This window comes from Homalodisca vitripennis, chromosome 2, assembly GCF_021130785.1.
Source record: "Homalodisca vitripennis isolate AUS2020 chromosome 2, UT_GWSS_2.1, whole genome shotgun sequence".
Taxonomy (NCBI): Eukaryota; Metazoa; Arthropoda; class Insecta; order Hemiptera; family Cicadellidae; genus Homalodisca; species Homalodisca vitripennis.
In genome coordinates this window covers 22,842,815-22,863,706 of record NC_060208.1, presented here as the reverse complement: position 1 = coordinate 22,863,706, position 20,892 = coordinate 22,842,815, and the positions used below count along the sequence as shown (strand labels likewise).

Here is a 20,892-nt window from a genome sequence, read left to right as displayed (position 1 = left end):
CCATTTAGAGAGCTTTGGATGAACTTCATTGATAAATGCAAAATCAGTTTATGAGCCCCATGCTTATGTTACTATTGATGAGCAATTTGCTGGCATTTTCGTGGGCCGATGTCCATTTAAGGTTTATATCGCTAAGAAACCAGATAAGTATGGAATTAAAATAGTGACTATGTGTGATGCACGCACTTACTACATGATTGATGCAATTCCGTACATTGGTAAAGACCCAGGTAAAACTTCAGCTGATTATTATGTAAACAATCTGACAAAAACAATACATGGTACGGGTCGCAACATAACATGTGATAACTGGTTTATGTCTGATGCCTCTTGTTGAGCAAATGGCCAAAGATCACAACTTAACACTTGTAGGAAACTGTAAGGCGCAACAAAAGAGAAATTCCTACCTCATTTTTGGCAGACAAACAAAAGCCTGTCAACACAACACAATTTGGATTTTCTGGTCAAGTGATGCTTACATCATTTACTCCTAAAAAGAACAAATGCGGTTTTGATTCTGTCAACTATGCATAACCAACCTGATGTAAATAAAGACTCCCAAAAGCCTGAAGTCATAGAGTTTTACAACTCGACTAAAGGAGGAGTAGATACATTTGATAAAATGGTACACGCATACAGTGTATCAAGAGGTACTAGACGATGGTCCCCTCCGCATGTTCTATGGTATGTTGGACCAAGCAGGCGTTAATTGCAATGGTCCTGTTCAAAAAAAACTGTACCATTAGAGAATATGAAGCGAAGGCAATTTTTAAAGGAGCTGGGACTGCAGTTGGCAAGACCTCACATGGAAAGAAGACTGGAAACAAATCTTCCAAAGGAGCTGAAGGCTACCATCAAGGCAATTCTACACATAGAGGATCCTCAGCTACCCCTCACCCACCGGCAAAGCTAGCTAAACAAGCTAGATGTCACTTGTGTCCACGTTTGTAAGGACAAAAAAAGTGAAAACTGTGTGTTCAAAATGCAGGAAACCAACTTGTGGGTGACCATCGCAAAGAAGTCTGTGATGAATGTTTTTAAGACAAAAGGTAAATTTATTACAAATTAATATGTTGCCTTAGCTACAATAATATAAGTTATAATTTTATATTTCATTTGTATTATATTTTTTTTAGTCAAAACATTAATTTATACTAGTGTGGTCTATAAACACTCGTATTGTTTTTTTATTATTCATGATTTTAACTATATTATATGAACATAATTATACATTTACAAAGTATTTTAACTACTCAAAATGCTATTTTTCACTAACATGTATCTTATCATTAAAATATTGTTAAGTAAGCGTATTTTTTCTCATTCTTTTATGTAACTATCATTGTTTTGAATGCATTTTGAATATAGAAAACTTGTTCATTAAGTCTTCCTTAAAATAACATTTCTTAATACTTTATTAGGAAAAGAAGAAAAACAATATAACAGTATTTTGTGTATTTATAATCGGTTTATTAAATAATGAAGTTAGAAGCACTTTAATGTATATTTAATATGCTTTATTATACTTTTAAGCAAAATGGGGTGACGCGTCACCCCATGTTGCCTTTCAACGTTGTCCATTCAATGTTGCTATCGTAGGGTTAATTCTATAATCAATAGTAAGTTAAACCAAAATATAAATTATTAACAAAGTTAAAGACTAATTTTAAATAAACACATTATTTTTATGTTATTAACTCCACCTATAGGGTTATCTATGTATATTAATGTAATGAAAGTAACTAAAACCCTTTTAAAAAACTTTTTATTACATACACATGTTTCAGTTTTTAACCATCATCAGTGTACATTAACCTCTAAATAAACAAATAAATAGTAAACAATTAGATATACACATGTGGACCTTTTAAACATATGTTTAAATTTCCATAAAAAGTTTTTTAAAAGGAGTTTTAGTTACTTTCATTACATTAACATTATTTTTTGTATTCTGGGGGGGGGGGGGGTGGGGGGGGGGGGGGGTGGGGGGGGGGGGGGGTGGGGGGGGGGGGGGGTGGGGGGGGGGGGGGGTGGGGGGGGGGGGGGGTGGGGATACCTAGCAATATGAATATGTGATATTATTGCTAGTTTGTAGAAAAATGTTTTTTTAAATACTGAAAATTCCAAGAATATTGATTTTTTTAGTTCTCTTGTTTAGTACACTAATATTCTTATAGATAACTTATTATTCATTGAAATTATCAATTAATTGTAGTACTGCAGTTTTTCTTAATTGTTACAAATAATATCAGACTAATAATATACTAACATTTGGTTTGAAAAAGGAGTTAAAAATAAAATTAATTATTTAGATGGCGGCTGTACGTGTCACGGAACGGTTCCGAGATATAAATTTTGAACCCAGACTAGCTTGTCATGGATCCGTTCCCATGTACAAGCCAAAGGGTTAAACCTCCAGAAAAGACATAATGAAAACAATTTTTGATATCTCTTTATATAAGTGTTTAATCCTTTAAGTGAGGGTTAGTCCTTGTATTTTTCAAAATTTTTATGATGGGATGTTGTGGTGTGTGTGTGTATATAATATATATAGATATATATATTAATATGTATACATAATATAAATATATTATATATATATATAATATATAATATATATAATATATGTATACATATATCATATATTTCAGTAAACATTGAATCACATAAAGTATTCGGCTCTGGCCGGGATTTGAACCCCGGATCTCTCACCTTGCGGGGGTGAGGGTGCTACCACTACACCACAGAGAGCCCCTACTTTTTACAATTCCAAATTATATTGTACCTGTGTCCGTTTGTGTCACATATAGGTTGTAACAACCTAACTAACATAAGATGATTGGGAAGGACCAAATCCCGTGTCAAACAACTTTTTTAATTACATAAATTAGCCGAATATATATATATATGTATATAATATATATATATATATATAATATATATATATTTATTTATTTATTTATTAGATTAAACCTATTTATTGGTCTAGTTTCAGGTTTGTTTGTGTATTTTTTTGAGATGTTTCAATTTCCTGGTGCCAGGAGATCAAGCTGAGTATCGCCTCGTCAGTGACTTGAAACCAGTACATGGACCAGATGGATCTGGAGCTGGTCGTCCCACTGCTGTCGGTAAAAGTTTCCCAAAAGATCCAGAAAGCCAGCAACAAGAAGGTAAGTTCCACACTGAGAGACTCATTAACTCAACTTTTATTCAAATAGTCTCATAATGCAAATTTGTTGAGAAACTATAGATGTAATTAAGTGTGTTTTTAGACTAGCTAAACTTTTGGAAAAATGTAAAAATTAATGTGGCGCATTAGAACTTGTTCAGCCGATATTTAAATGGAAAAGAATGTACATTGAACCTAAATAAAAAAAAAAAGAGGGTTTTTTTATTGTTTTTTTTGGGGGCAATTCGATTCTGTTTTGTTATAAAACCACCTGCGTGTGATTTCTTACCACCCTTGCTAACCTGATCCATGCTTGATTGATAACAATGAAAGTTTTGGGGCGATATGAATAATAAATAAAAAAAAGGAAAAAACTATTTTTCAAAAAAAATTACTGCCGGTATAAAATAACCTGCCTAGTCCATGCCACTAATTGATTTTTAACTAAGAACAAACTGCTCTAATCAAGCCTAGCAGAGAATGTACGGTATAAAAACTTCTGTCAGCGCAACACGATTCTAGGAATGTTTTGCATTTCTCCTTGTATGTATTGAAGACGATAAAGATGATAAAGTGCCTCTATAATTTACAATCCTAGTATAATGTAGAAAACAGAACAGTATGTCAAAGTAGCTCTTCAGGATCTATTCAAAGACTCCAGCAAGTAAGATTGTAAAATACTAATTGATGTTTCATTTCTCTTCAAAATATGTCCTATAGATTCTTACCAATTGAAAATGCTTTAGAAAGAATCCGATCCGTTATCATAACAAGGACTATACAATGTGTGTATCATTGTCGTCTTTTGTCCCTGTATTCACCTTCTTTTTCCTTCGTGCACTGTTTAGTTTTGGTTACATTTAATTGTTCATTTTCTTCGTGAGGAACAGTTTAGTTTTGTTACATTTATTGTTAATATGTAGTTTTTTAACGGCAATCACTATCATCAATCTTTCTTTAACATGATTGTAGTAGTATCCTTGTTATACATGTTTTTATATTTTTTTATTATTGTGTATTTTAATTAAATTACTTAAGATTTTTACATATTGGACATAATAATAAATCTTAATTTGTAATATGATCAACCCTGACCTCAGGAGTACTGCAAGGCTCAAATTTGAATGACTCATCACTTTCAGATATAGTAAAATTATGATGTAGTACAAAGGTTGTGTATTAAAATAGTCAAATTTTTGATGTATGCTGATGACCAGGTTGAATCGTAACCTACAACAGGATTAGATAGGATTTTTTTTATCTCCATTAGAGATTTAGACGCCTATGAGCGATTGTAATGTGGGCAGAACACCTATAACTTAATGTCCCTTGTTTTACTAAGAAAAATCACTTTTTAAATTACAAATTGAATGTCTATGATTTATAGTTTTTGTGATATTCATACAATTTGGTTTTTGCGGTCAGGAGAAGTTGAAAAGTTGAGGGCCTCAATTTCACACTGAAGACTTTTGTACTCAAACAATACAGTCATAATTAGAGTTTGCATGCTCTAGTATGGGTTCCACATTTACAATGTATTAATTCTTGTAACAAAGATATTAAAGTAGAGCAAAAATTACAGATTTTTTTATTTATGAGGAGGGAAATGTTTAAAATATTTTAATTTCTTCACATCTATTTCTGGGTAGTTGAATTTTAAAGAAATTTAATATTTTTATAAGAGTGTCAATATATTAAGTTAAACGTATTTGAGTAAGTATTTTTTGATTAAGTATTAAAGTGAGCCATTGTCTCAAGCGTATCCGCTTTCTTACTTTGATTTGATTCGTTCTTCCGCTTCTTTTTTTCAGGGGAAATGGAAGACAGTTTTTCTGAATGTGGAAAAACTTTGAGCCAGTAGAAGACATAGATTTGTGGAACTTTGTGAACCGCCTTAAAAAAATATTTTAGAAGCGTACTACCAGTCACAAATGGGTGGAGTCTGGGCCGGCCTCTCGAACATTGGTTGGGACCCATGTGGACGGTGAAGATTCTGCGACTAAGCCGCGTGGGATCTACTTGTCACCGAACCTTCTCTCTCTATTTCCTCCCTCCGAATGCGAGGACCTGTCCTGGAGACACCCCTGTACAGAGGTTTTAGCTGAATTATTTCAGGAGCTGTTGTTTTCAGTGTTGAGTTGAAAGTCGTATCAACCACAGTTTGTTATACCTCTATTATGTTTATTTACTCCTTCCAGAAATACAGCAAGGTAAATTTTTGTAATTTTTCCCTTTCCTTGTGTGTCTAACTGAGAGACGTGACCCTCTGCTGATTCAATATTGTTTCATCTAGGCCCAAATATTGACTCGCTAGTGTTGTCCCAGTCTAGAGTCCAGTTGAGGTCTGGAAACCAACTTACTGTAAATTAATCCTGTTTATCATTTAGGTTTTTTTATCTAAACACATTGCCTTGTTTCCAGTAATAGTTTAATTGGAATCGATTCATTGACTTAGTTATTACTATTTATTGAACTCTGGCTCACACTATTTCGGGTTTTCATTTAACGTTTAAGGATTCCATTACTTGTTACTATGGGAGACATGTGTTGTTTGTTTAATTACCCTTTTTTGTTTATGAGCTGATGATGGTTTGTCTCCCAAAATTTCTTTTTACCAAATGGTGAAACTAATTTTAATTTGCATCGCTTTAAAAAGGTTGAACCATGAACAACCAGCTGGATTTTGAGCAAAGCTCAGAGCTAGATAAAAACATTGGTTTTGTGGACAAATTTTTCCACATTTCATCAAAGAAAGTGGATGACAAATATATAGCAGGCATTAGTTTTAACTGTCTTGGGATATGATTTGTTAAAATAAACGTTTTATAGCAATAATTAGAAGATGTAAAATTTGATTAGACTCAATTAAAATTACATTGCCCACATATCCACTCGATCTTATTAAGATTTTATTCCTCATATTATTATAAAAAAACACATTATTAAATACATTTTGTCTTAATATTGCTCAAAGTATAAAATGTTTCTAATTTTGTCATTTGTTTAAATCAAATTTATTTAAATATAAAATTAGTATTAAAATAACAATTTATAATTAAAAACTACCATACGATCTATATATATATAAAAAATGTTTTAGTTCTTCTAGCTTCATGAACTAAAAATTATAATGACAAATATGTATTATTCACTTTATTTAGAAAATAAGGCCCGGATGAAGATAAATATAATAATTACAACGCTGGAAATATAATATATGGCAATTTCTGGTGATTAGTAAGATCCAAGGAAATAAATAAACAAAAGAATGCCATTCTATGTAGACTAACATACAGTACAAATGTAGTAATCGGTTCCTTCGTTTTAAAAAGGAATATTTAGATAATATTAGTTATTTATTGAAAGATCCATTTCTGGTGTGTTTAATTTTGTATTTGGAGGACGATGTACTTACAATTCTATTAAATTTGTTTAAAGTTTCCCATTTAGTATAAAAGATATAAAGATATTGTTGTAGACATTGAAAGATCTCAGTTCTGAGGACGGGAGAGGGAGGCCCAGTCACAGGTCACAGGTCCAGTAGTAGATTTTACACCTCAAATTGCCATCACAATAAATATGAGTTAGAGTACTTTAACCTCCATTACACAGTTTATTGATAGATGATAAAAACTCATCTTCCATTCTATGTGGACACTTTCCATAAGTAGGCGGGCCCTGGTGATAGATCATCTAGTTACTACAGTTGACATTGTTTCTAGTTATATAGCTTAAATGATATTAGCCTGTGCACACAACGAGTGATTGTGGGCGTTTATGTGACGCGTTTTTTTACATATGGATCGTTTGTATTGTTTTATAAATATGCTTGCCTGGTGTACAATAATAAGCTAATATGGTTAAAAACAATAATATCTAGTTATGTTCGATATTTTGTCCGAGTAACTTAAAGCTAGGGCTTTAACCGAAGAATTCGTATTAGCGCAGTGGTTAATTATGCTAAGGAGATAAGTAAAATGAGTGGTTTATTTTATAAATATTTATTACGCTACCAATATTTTTGTTCACTGTTTACAAGAGCTGCTGAGATCTCTGGGAATAAGAGAATGAAACATGGCCTTTAATATAGAGGAGAGATGTACTAGTAGGATTGCCAGCAATTAATGATAATGGAATTTTTTCTTCAGTCTCAATTTTGTTGTAACTTAAGGTCTACTTACTAAGTTACAACGTTGGTACAAATTTTGTTTCATTAGCTTAACCTTTTATGTTTGGTTTATTCCAATTTATTCAATGATCATCAGTCATTAATTATTTTTAGATGTATTTAACAGGTACTCTACATTTTAGATTGTCAATATTTGTGATGGTGAATGAAACCTCCCTGCTTACCATAATTTTGAAGTAATTTTTAACATTGAATATGTAATATCTAAAGTTGCAATTTAGAATTATAAAAACAGTTAAAATTGAATAACGAATTATTAAAAAGCGATTGTGCACATGTATGACTCTTGATCTGGACACCTTCTCCAGTGTATTAACCCTTTGACTTTTTGTACTTATTTTACCTTGTTTACCCTCTGCTGCACAATATTGATTTGGACAATTGACAAGGACTCGGTATTATGATATATAACTTTAGTCGGTTAGGGTATTATATTTGATTTATGTTGTGGTAAATTTACTTCTTATATTTAAGAGTTGTACCATTTTGATGTCCAAATAAAATAATCACACCAACAATAAATACCTTTTTCATGTCAGTTTATCATTCTTATTAACTTTAACTTCTACTACTCCACCTCTCCATAATCTTCCATTAACCTTTCTTCATGTACATTTATAAGGTTATAACTGTGTAGTCATAAACCGTTTCCATTCCTAGGGAATAGAGGACAATAGATCAATTTTAGGCACACTTTATGCCAAATTAACATTCCCGACTAGCCTGAATTCTGGAAACAGTTTCCAATATCAGCCCCTTGGCTTAGATTTTGGGATGAGGGGTGGGTTGACTCTATCTCGAGTGAAGTTTATTTGGAATTCACTATCAGAATTTTTAAATTATTAAAAGTCCTATAAGCCTGTTAATCCAGGCCAGACCTAATCCAGATTAAACAATAAAACAAAAAACATAACAATAAAATGTTGTGATGTAACAACCATGTGAGGAAAAAGAAGAAAAGCTTGTCTAACTGATAAAAGAGCTCGGCACATGGGTAAACTGTTAACTTGGTTAGCTATCTTGTATTTAGAACCCTCTATACAGAACATATGGTATAATTCATAAATTTATTTTCATAATTTTTGGATTGTAGAAATTACGTGATATATCTCAATTTCTATAAACAATATGTAATATGGGGCCCAAAACAAATTTTTTCAGTTATTTCATTTTATATTTTTAATAGTAATCCCAGAACAATCTTGAACTTATCTTTGTATGTTTTTTATTATATTCCAAAAATGAGAATAAAAAACTTAAAAAATTGTGTGTCTTGGATATGTTTTTTATTATATCTTTAAATTCAACTTGCTCTTTTTTCTCACCTATCATACACTCTATTATCCATAAACATGACGGGGCTTGGAAAATGTATCTAAGATTTAATCTTATTGTTCTTAAGGGCTAAGACTCAAGATCCGGTTTCATTCACTACAGCTAACATTGTAAGTGGGACAGACGCATACAGATGAGAGATTCATCGATGGATGGTATGTTAGCAACTTTTAAGAAGAAGGTATTAATGGTACAAATGTTGAAAAAATAATACGGATTTGCGTATTTTGATTTACTTTAAAAAATTCGAGATGACCCACGTTTTTTCTAATACTTATTAAACAATAAACTATTTCTTATATTTAATTTAATGGGTCTCGTATAACAGGACGGTTTAAAAATTTGTGTTAGGTATTTTTATGCTTGCTCTGTATTGAATGTTAGACATAAAATTTTCGTTGTTTTTTGTAGAAGAAAAAAATACATTTTTATTATTTTCTATCATTATCTATATATCCTTGAAAATTAACCATTTATATATAACCAATAGCGTAGTCAAGAGCTTTATGAATACAATACAAAATAGTGTTGGGATTTTTGTTGAAGACTAAAAAGAAATTTAATGTTGTCACAAATAAAATCAGAATTTGTGTTTAGGTTTAGGTTTTGGACAAAGGTAAAATCCCTAATACCACATCTCAAAAGATTAAAACAACAAATTTTCCACAGTAACTCTACTTACATGATTCCCGTCACTAGACGATCCACAGAACCTCGGGAACATAGCGTTAATCATACCAGTGGAATTTCTAGTTGCCTAGTCCTTTGTAACTAACTTTTATGAAGAGGATCGAGGGTTTGAATTTTTCCTTGCCACCCATACCCTTAGTTTTTAGAATGGTGCCTCAACTTTCATTGCGTGTCCCAGTACTGTTTAACATTGTAGAAGATATACTCTTTGCGTTTAATTATCGGCTCTTTAACTTAACTATAGAAAGCTGTTTAAGTTAAATTGAGCCCCAAGAAAAATGATAACTATAACGTTTCTATATTCTCTCTAGTAATATGAAACCCCTCTGCTTTTCGTCCTCTCTTAATTTTAGTTATTAATATGATCACTAAACTAACCTTGAATTCACTTCTTCAAGTTTTTCCATAGGATTGTCTCATGTTTAGTATTGTTATATTTCAAGCATCATAGTAAGCTAACCTTGAAGGCCTTCAATATCTATTCATTGATTTATATATGCCAAGTATTTGTGTCGATTCAAGAGAATCTCATAACAAAACGTTGAATGCTTTCTACATTTACGAAAGGAATATCTATATCAGTATTGGTTTAATTAACATGGCAAATTTTTAAATGTTGCCATACATATATTTGTTTGGGTGTAATTTATGTAAAATTGCACAGTTGGGGGTAATCCTGAAACTATATCAAAATGATATGTTTTAAAAGATTTGTTCTTGTCATTTTGAGTTTAATGTGTGAAACAAAATTGTTAGTTATAACAATTATGATGATGTTTTTCAACACATTTTTGGATGTTTTCTAACTATTGTATTTAAAAAGATTTATTTTTCACACTCCCCGTCGAGCCCTGACAAAGTTCATGACTGTTACGGATTGCACATATAAATGCTTTTTATAAACAAAGCGGAATAACTATAAAAAAGTATGAAAAGGAAAAATTTGGCCTAATCTATTTACTAATGAAGTTTGATAAGGGACATCCCCATTTCTCCCTGATTAATTGATCCAGCTAATCTTAACAAATAGTGAAGAACATTGATATAATTTGTACCTTTGAAAGATGTTATAGCTTTTGACCAGTGAGTAGGCTTGAGAACAGATAGCCAAGAACAACTAAGTCTTCTATGTTTTGTGATTTTCTTAATAAACGTACGGAGTACTATGTAATCAAGTGTTAATTTTGGGAATATTTTATACTCTTTTGGTATAATTTGTATAAATATTAAGAAATATTAAAGTAATATTATTATTATAATTTGAATTGTTATTCTATATAACCCAATTACCTTTTTCCTTACTGGAAATAGATGAAATAATTTTAAAGCCCCATTAAGGTTAGTTTCTTTAATAGCTTTTTAAATGGAGAATTGTGTAAACCACAACAGTAAAAATTTTTACTTTCTTCTTTCTCAAGTACAGGTCCAATATTGCCAGGTCCTTCTTGATTCTCCTGACTCCCATAAGAACCGCAATGTTGGAATTAAATTATAAAACCCATTATTTTTCTAATTTTAGCCATATAGATCCCTTGAGATTCAGTATTACATCTAAGTGTATTTTAGTTTTTAGAGTGTGATTGTTGCCAAATAAGTTGGTGGGGGGGGGGGGGGGTGGGGGGGGGGGGGGGTGGGGGGGGGGGGGGGTGGGGGGGGGGGGGGGTGGGGGGGGGGGGGGGTGGGGGGGGGGGGGGGTAATTTGCATTTCATCAGCTGAGTAATGTCCTAGGCAGGCAAGAAGTAGGATTGGGCGTAATTATGCGTATGTCCAATCGCTGCTCTCTTTTGGGATAATCGCTTGGGGTGGTCCATACAAAACTATATTTGAACCATTCAATGTTGTTCAAAAAACTATGTTAAAATAGGATTTAAAAAGCCCCGGCGATCCCTAACTAACATTCTATACAGAGAGACTCAAATATTTACCATAAGATAACTTTATATCAATAACCTCCTATTATTTATTTACAAAAATTCCAATAACCTCTTTTCTCTAGTTTCACATTCACATAATAACCGTTATTCCAATAGTACTGGAATCCGATCTCTCTGAGTGAATAAATCGATCTCAAGTACTATTGCTACTGCATCTTTCAAATTTTATATCAAAATATTTCTTCAAATTTAAACATTACTAATAAGTCTTTGTCAAGAACATACGTGTTCCTGTATGTTGAATGATTTCACACTACCAAAATAATAGTATACAAGATAATCTTGATCAGTAAATTACGATTTTAATTTATATATTGACGCCATAACAAATTTGATAATAGTTCGATGATATCAATATATTCTGATCAGTTGAGTTAATATTAAAAACGAGGATGAATATTATTATTCTTTACAATACATAATATTGTGGTACTCATAATCTTAACGTCATAAGTGGAGTGACGTTGGCCACACTGGCTTCATGTGACACAACCGTCTGCTACTGCTAAACTCCTACTGCTGGTAATGTGCTATGTGCTGTATACCACCCATATTTGTGAAGCGTGGAAAGCCCTAACCTTTATCGTACTTAATGAAAATTTTAAAAGTTGTGTGATACTTGCATCATTTAATTTAACAAGAATTGTGTTTAAATAAAGTTTGTCCTGTTCTGTATTCCTTTGAAAATGGGCGAAGAAGACAAGCTTGAGGACGTAGAAGCTGGAGCAGATACAAAATCAAAAAAGGCTTTAAAAAAGGCAGCCAAAGATGCTGAAAAAGCAGCTAAGAAAGAAGCAAGAAAATCTGCTGGACAAGGAGAAGGTGATAAAGAGGAAACAGACGTGTCAGAAGGTAAATATGGTACTTTTGGCTTAATACGCAGCAGTGATGAAGATAAAAACCGAAAAACTTCATTTACTCATATCAAAGATTTATGCCCTAGCATAACAAATCAAGTTGTTTTGGTGAGAGGCAGATTACACACTAGCAGAGCCAAAGGCAAGCAATGCTTTATGGTACTACGTCAACAGCAATTTACAGTTCAATGCTTGGTTAATGTCTCTGATACTGTAAGTAAACAAATGGTAAAATTTGCATCAAACATAAATAAAGAGACAATTATTGATGTCATTGGATTAGTAAGCAGTGTGCCTAAAGAGATTGAAGCATGTAGTCAAAAATTAGTTGAAATTCATGTTCAAGAAATTTGGATTGTAAGTGAAGCCAAGAGTCAACTTCCTCTACTGATCGAAGACGCAGCAAGACCTGTCAAAGATGATGATCAGGAAGGCCTCAATATTAAGGTAAACCAAGATACTCGTTTGGACAACCGTATACTAGATTTACGAACACCAGCAAACCAAGCCATTTTTAGATTAGAAGCTGGAGTTTGTAGACTTTTTAGAGATATTCTTACTGACAAAGGATTTGTTGAAATTCACACCCCTAAAATTATCAGTGCAGCAAGCGAGGGTGGAGCTAATGTATTTACAGTTTCCTATTTCAAATCATCTGCATACTTAGCTCAAAGTCCCCAGTTGTACAAACAGATGGCTATTGCTGCTGATTTTGACAAAGTGTTTCACAGTGGGAGCTGTGTTCCGAGCAGAAGATAGCAACACACATCGCCACTTGACTGAATTCGTAGGTTTGGATCTAGAGATGGCATTTAAATACCATTATCATGAAGTACTAGACACAATAGGAAACACTTTCACAGAAATATTCAAAGGTCTTCGTGATAAGTATAAAACAGAAATTGAAACAGTCGGTCAGCAGTTTGCCGTTGAACCATTCAAATTCCTGGATCCACCACTACGTCTGGAATTCTCAACTGGACTGAGCATGCTGCGAGAAGCAGGAGTGACAATTGGTGACGAGGATGACCTTAGTACCCCTGATGAGAAACTGCTAGGAAGACTTGTGAGAGCTAAGTATGATACCGATTTCTATATCCTGGACAAATACCCTTTGGCAGTACGGCCATTCTACACAATGCCTGACCCAACAGATCCTAAACGCTCAAACTCTTATGATATTTTTATGAGAGGAGAGGAAATCATGTCAGGTGCTCAGAGAATCCATGATCCTGAATTTTTGACCCAACGAGCTCTCCACCACAACATTGACATTGAGAAGATAAAGTCCTACATTGATTCCTTCCGGTATGGATGCCCCCCTCATGCTGGTGGCGGAATAGGATTGGAGCGTGTTGTCATGCTCTACCTTGGACTTGACAACATTCGGAAGACTTCCATGTTTCCACGAGACCCCAAGAGAGTAACTCCCTAGTTCACTCTTTACTGGTTAGTCATAAAGTAGAATTTGGCAGACTGTTGGTTTTTTATTATAATTCTTCAAAGTCCGTTTTTATTTATCTTTAAAATAAAGCTTTTTTGTATAATAGCCACCTGTAGCATTTTAATCAGTAGGCTACATAGCGAAAATTGGTTTTATTAATATTAAAGTAATTTTTAATTGTCATATATTATTTCAGTCATTAATTTCTATTGCATCCAAATTATAATAACTCAACATCTGAACAAATTTCATAGTCCTAGGTTTTGAATGCACAATTTTGAAATAATTGCAAAATGGCTTTAAAACATATTGTAAATTATGTCTACTGTGTATGACAGAAAAGATAATTTGATAATAATTTTCTTTTATTTCAAAGTAGTATTTGGTTGTCATATGGAGAATCTTGAACTGAAATATCTGCACAATACAAAATGGGCGTAACAAATTTAGCCTATTCATCTATTCTTTGGTTGTTTTTACTGTCAGAAAATCAGCCTCCTAATTGAGGCCTCTTTTCTAAATTTTACTTATCACTTACTGTACCTATTAAATCATTTTGTAAATTCTGAAGTCTAAAGAAATTAAATTTATTATAGAGTTTCTAAGTAAACTATTCAAGTATGCATTACAAGAGTTATGTTAAGGTAATTTTACTAATATTTTCTGCAGATTAGGTTATGTATTGTAGTTTTGTAGTTTAAACTCGTAGCTGTAGATTTTATTTTTAACTCAACATAAACAAATGAGTTGACTGACTACAGACTGATTACTGAATTTGTATGAGAAACCTAATGTTTATAATTAGTATATTAGACATTAAAGATTGAATACCAACTCTTTTACTAATATGACTGTATCTAAGTAATTATTTTATCCTTTTGATTTGGCGTACTGAACTAAGACTTAGATTATTTTTAAGCAGATATTCGAAATAATAGTGAAATTTTTTTGAGAAAAAGTGTCAACAATAAAAGAATCTTCTGTAATGTTTTTATTATATCCTATTCAATCAACCATTGCTATAAGAGCAACAGTATGTATTTATGTAATACAGGGTTCAAGGCTAGCTTTAACTTTGGTTTGGGTAAGCCGATAATTATAACATAAGTATGTAGGTAGATGCTATATTTAACCTGTCCAAGTCAGCTCAAGATGGGTGTCCGTACTACTAGTACAAACACAGCTGTATTAATAATATTCAACTAATTACTTAATTGCTAATTATATAAAAACATTAAAGTGAATACATAGCAAAGTAAAAATATGATTATGCTTACAAGATTAAACATGACCTCATATTATGTGTTTAATGCTTCAGATATTGGTTTTATGTTGTTGACTAACACGTCTTATATGTTAGAAAAATGTTTAATTCCTGCACTTATATTAGTTCATCATTAGTAGGCTATAATTTTCAGATATAATGTATTTTTTGGATGATAGAAAATATTCAGTACAAATACTAAATCTTACTATTTCCACAAACGTACTGTTTAATTGTAAGCAACAATTATTTATTTAGAAAAGAGAAATCAAATACGCTTTCACACATGTTAAAAATAGAAAAGTATAAATAATGTACATTAGTACTAAAATCCATGTTAATAAAATAGTATATTATTAATTATAAAAATGCAGTTGCTTAAAATACACATTAACACTAGATGCACACAAGGTCATATAGTTTATATTCAACCTTCAATTTAGGTCAAATTGTTTAAAGTGTAATTGATTTTACTTGTATATTATGTATACTATAAATTATTGACATGTACGCTAAACAAATTTTTTAATTACATTTTATAATGTATTATACAACTGTATAAATTTTGTATGCCTATAGTATTTTATACATAACTTCATTGAAGGGTTGATTGTATGGCAATTATAAACATTTTTGTATATAATGATGGCTTTAAGTTTTTTTAAATACCTGGGTTACTTTATGTTATTAGAGTAATTGTGGAAGGTTCAAGAAAATAATTGTGTTAATTTAACAAGTTAACTTGTTCTTTTTATGTTTGTAATGGTATATTATTAATATATTGTGTTGTTAATCTTAAATCAATAGAAAACCAGCTATAGTTAATTTTGTATTTCAGTGAAACAAAACAATGTTGATCGAATCAATAGGTATGAAAATGCATTGTATAGTACAATAGGGAGATGTTCAGTAGTGTGACTAATGTTTATCTCTATTGAGTGCTTTTCATTTATCTCAGGTGTATATTTTTGGGTGTTACGGTTGCATTTATGTATTCATATACTTTTGTCTGGTTGTTTTTTCTTTGAGAGGAGATTAACTGTCTTACTAGCAGAACATTCTATGTAAGGCCTTATAAGGAAAATGTGAAATAAAATAAATATTTTGTCAAACATATAGACTTTTTTTATTTTAAAGTGAATCTTTTATACCTTGAATGTAATCCTGCTGTATTGTTAACATCTCATTGCAGCTCTATACTACTCATTACTCCAAATCTCAGCTCATGATCAGAAGTCAGAATATTCTTTATTACAATTTCTTTAAGAAATGCAATGGTGTCAAAACAATACTATATACAATATATGAGTAAATACATAAAATTGTAATACAATACATAACATCAAGTCCAGGTCGTTTGATAAAATTCATCCATGGAATAGATTGGATTGTCCAACAAGAGGTTCTTCAGTCTGTTCTTTAGTGTTGCACCAGTTTCCTGTCTGAAGTCTTGTGGTAGGTGGTTGAGGATTTTCATACCGGCGTATATTGGTTTTCTTGCATATAGAGAAGTTCGATGAGCTGGGAGGTTGAAATGGGTTGCATGTCTTGTATTATAGTTGTGAAGGGCTGATCCTTGAGCTGGTTGTTTGATTTGATGCATAGTGTACCACCTCACAAATGTACATTGCATACACAGTCAAGATTTTAAGACTTTTAAAATGTTCTCGGCAGCTCTCCATAGGTTGTAGGCCTAGTATAGTTCTTAATGCTCTCTTTTGTAATATTAGTATCCTGTTCATATTGGTCTTGGTAGTACCACCCCATGCGGCTATGCCATACATTATGTGAGTTTCACAGAAAGCATGGTAAATGATTTTTGCTATTTCTGGAGTGCCAATTTGCGTCATTCTTCGAATTAAAAATATGCCAGTGTTCAACTTCCTGCATACACTGTCAATGTGGGCTGTCCAGGTAAAGGAACTGTCGATGGTAATGCCCAGGAAGCATGCGGTCTCTTCCACTTCCACCTCAGGTAATGCTGGTTCCTCCCTTCCTCCTCTACCAAACATGATTTGCTTTGTTTTTTGTGTGTTTATAACTAGGTCATTTTCGTGGCAGTATTGAGTGGCTAGGTTTGTAGCAATAAATGCGCTTATCTGAATCCAGATCATGATCCAGATTACTCGTAACAATACACTCTGCACTAACTTGTATGGCACAGTTAACATGTTACACCACTATTCAATAATGTCTACATATAATAACGTAATATCTTAAATCTGACGCTGTCACCATTTTGACTTCTGGAATCTGGAGTCATGTTCGTCTGAAGAGATAAAAAAACGTTAGTGACGAAGAGACTCAAAACGAATTATTTGCATCGTTTCGATATCAGATGAAGTGGTATTCTCATTGTCTTATCTTGTGCCTTCTTGCCATATCGTGTCTGAATTGTGCACCTGATGAGACAAAGAGAATATCTCTTTATCACTACACTGTATTTTGTAGTTCAGGTGTTGCTGATATTGAAGATTTCATTTTGAGCTTCTTCGTCGCTGAAGTTTTTTTGGGATCTCTTCAAACAAACATGACTCCAGATTCCAGACACTCCACTAAGAGGAAAGTGAACTAAAACTAAACTCAACATTGACAATAATTGTCTAGATAAGATATATTACAAATAGTTAACACCTTCACTGTGGCTATATACTAAGTGATCCTGACTTCTCGTAATACTACACTACGCACTAACACGTCTGCCACCGTCAACATGTTACACAACTGTCCAATGAATGTCTGGCTATATTACATGTAGTTAACACCTTCATTTCGGCTTTATACTGATCCTGCACATTCGTATCAGTGCACTACACACAAACGCATTGGTCGCAGCTAACGTGTTGCGAGAGAATTCGTGAGATAAATGGTTCGGAGTTTTAATATACTAAGAGTAAAAATTACAGTGGTTTCTGTTATATTACGAGTATACATATATGACTCGTACTTGTACTTTCAACCCCTATGTATAGGGGTGACAGTAAAAAATGGGCATTTACCCCACCAGTAGATAGGGGAGCGAACAGCTCCATCAGTGCCAAGGACCTGAAAGAGGTGGAACAAACACTTCAAAACTAATCACTAAATTGTTTAGTGATAAAAGTGCTTTGTGAGAGAATATTACATTGACTTGCTACTATATAATTCATTCAATATGTGTGAATAATCAAATGATGTAATTTCCTGTAGGAGGGTACCTTTCAAATCCAACAGAGAACACAAAGATCCATAAACATACCTTTAATTTAATTAATATACAGACATACCATTTAGACTGTCTCATTTCATATTGTAGATTGGAACCAGACTACTAATAAAAATAAATCAATAAAATAAAATATTTACAAGTTTAATCACATGGAAATAGTCAGATGATATTTGAGGTGGTGTTGTCATATATCAACTATTTTTTGCAACAGATATTTAGACAGATGAGAACTTCATACGCGTAAAACTAGCAACAGTGCTGGGAGTGGGTGTAGAGAGAGGGGGGGATTCAGACACCACCCACTATTGGAATAATCATTTTCTTTATATCTTTTACCAGGCAAATCTCATGTACAAAATTGAAAAGATTTGTCAACTACAGTGATAAGAAGTTTTATCAAGTGTTGTGTATTTGTACTTTACACTATATCAGACTATATCAAGATGGTTCTGTCTAAAAATCAAGTTGTGTCCCATAAATATGTACTTGGAAATCATTTCAACTTGTGCAAGTTGAGTGATTTCAATGTGGAACTATGGTTTTCAGACCAGTGTCGGTGTGACTGGAGGCTGGACCTTTAAAGCCTTCCTAAACCACACGCTGTGTTGTATTTGGTTTGTGGTTGATGGCATCAAATCTAACAGGAAACCTGTCTCCTGTGGTGTTCCACAAGAGTCTATTCTTGAAGTCTTCATTTTTGCACTTTATATTATAAACACAATACTGACACACATTTCACATTTATAGTGACAATATCCAAATATTCACTCATCAATCAAACTATTGTTGAAAATTTTAACTTAGACATACACCAAATAGGACATTTAACTGAAGCATGGCCTACAAATTAATACAGATAAAACAAAACCCACACTAATTAATTGGCCACTCTAGGTTTCCTTAATATTGATTTTAAAATGTTATAAGATATATCAGTAAATGGGACTTTTTTTATCACATTATACTAATATGAAAAATTTAGATTGCCTATTAACAGTACACTGGGTTAAACTCAATGTGTTTTATTTTTAGGTACTTGGTAAATAGTATTTTATTGTTTTAGATTCACATGTGAATTCCTTGTCATAATACACATACGTATTTAAAATGTTTGTTTCAATTGCATACAGTATGTGGAAATCCTTTCCAACTTCCATAAAATGTATGGAGAGCTAGGATTGGATTGCTTCAACTGTTAAAACTTACTTCATGGAGAAGATGGCGATCTGAGAGTGACTAACCTTGGTTAGTGACAGGAAAAAATGAGTGTATGATTATAGCTATCCCTCTCTGCTCCTTTTTCTTCTTTTTTCCATTTTTGTTTTTATAACTGTTAGTTACATTATGTGGTTTTTCTAGGAGCATTGAATTAGTTATTTTTAACTGAAACATGCATTTAAATTTTATAATATTTATATTTCTGAAGACATATTGAATTTTAATAATCATGTAAATATTATTTCATATATGTCCATGTATCAAAACAGTTATAATTTTTTGAATATTAATTTTTATTTATTTATATACATGTTAGACTAATGGTTATTATATTTACAAATAATTATATATTTATACTTATTAATGCAGGTTAAGGGTAAGAATTACCTAATAAAACAAAAACAACATAATTTTTTGGCTGAGAAATGAAAGAGCTAGTTAATTGAGTTGTTAAAAGAATGCACTTTCAATAAATCTAAGGAATATATAGTTCTATAACCCAAACCACAGATATTGGATACAGGTTTGGATACTATCCATCATACTGCCAGGTACTTCATCAGCTACTTATAACTCTCCTGATAAACCAACACCTCAGTTTATTACAACACAAGTTCATCTAAACTTTTTAGATTACCATGAGAAACTGATACTATGAAAAATATTCCCAAAACGAGGAAAAGTTTTCATTTTAATCAATGTTTACACCTAAAGATCTGCCTCTCCTATAGAAAAAAATTAGTGCTGATTTATAAACAGAGTTTTATACTTTGGAGTAAGTTCCAATAGAACCTATTTATTTCCTTCTTTCATATATTTTGAGTGAAAAACTTATTTTTTGTACGACAGAATAAGAAGTAGGGCATAACAGACCGACACTGCATGCCTTCAAAGGAATGGCTGCAAACTTTAGTCCAGTAAATATATCGGTGATTTGGCAGTGGTATTCTTAATTTTACGAAGAGAAAACGATACTAAAAAAATGTTGCACTTTTAATGTTATTCTGGTGTTTACAATCTAATGCAAGACATAAATTAGAACTTACTCTCTTTAGTGATTTTAATGCATACATACATGCACATGAATATATGTAAGTTATACTGTATATGAATATATATATATATATATATTTAAGTGCGGTGTTAATTGTATTATTTTTTGCTAATAATTTACAATGTATATTTTTTACAGGATGGCTCTGTATTGTAGATTCTGTTGGTAACTCAACATTACCTGATGAGAAATAAAGTGATGGGATATCATCGTTACTTTTCAACCAATAACGAGACACTTGTATACATTCAATATAACCAATAAAACTGTGAACAAATGGTTTTTTTATTGGATACTTTTTAGAAGTTTTCTTGCTAACGAATTTATAGAATAGAAGAAAGTAAAGTACGAAAAAATATAATTATAAAAAGAACATCAAATAATATAACTTTAAGTCTTAGTGTCCAAAGTATGTGAAAAGTCGGGGTGAGAAATACAAACATAGTTTATAACACTACCTTGCTCAAAGCGATTTTTATCAATACTCTACCTCTGTTTACTGACTGGTTCTTTTGTTGTGTTTGATAAG

General features: G+C 32.2%; 1 protein-coding gene across 1 annotated transcript; it reads left to right on the top strand.

Annotated features, from left to right (window-relative positions):
* The first annotated feature begins 11,799 nt into the window (after positions 1 to 11,799).
* LOC124353691 (aspartate--tRNA ligase, cytoplasmic-like) lies at positions 11,800 to 15,999 on the top strand. Its single transcript, XM_046803659.1, is given in 2 exon segments — positions 11,800 to 12,898; positions 12,900 to 15,999. Coding segments are annotated over 2 exon segments (1,605 nt in total). The 5' UTR covers positions 11,800 to 12,004; the 3' UTR covers positions 13,611 to 15,999.
* The last annotated feature ends 4,893 nt before the right edge of the window (positions 16,000 to 20,892 follow it).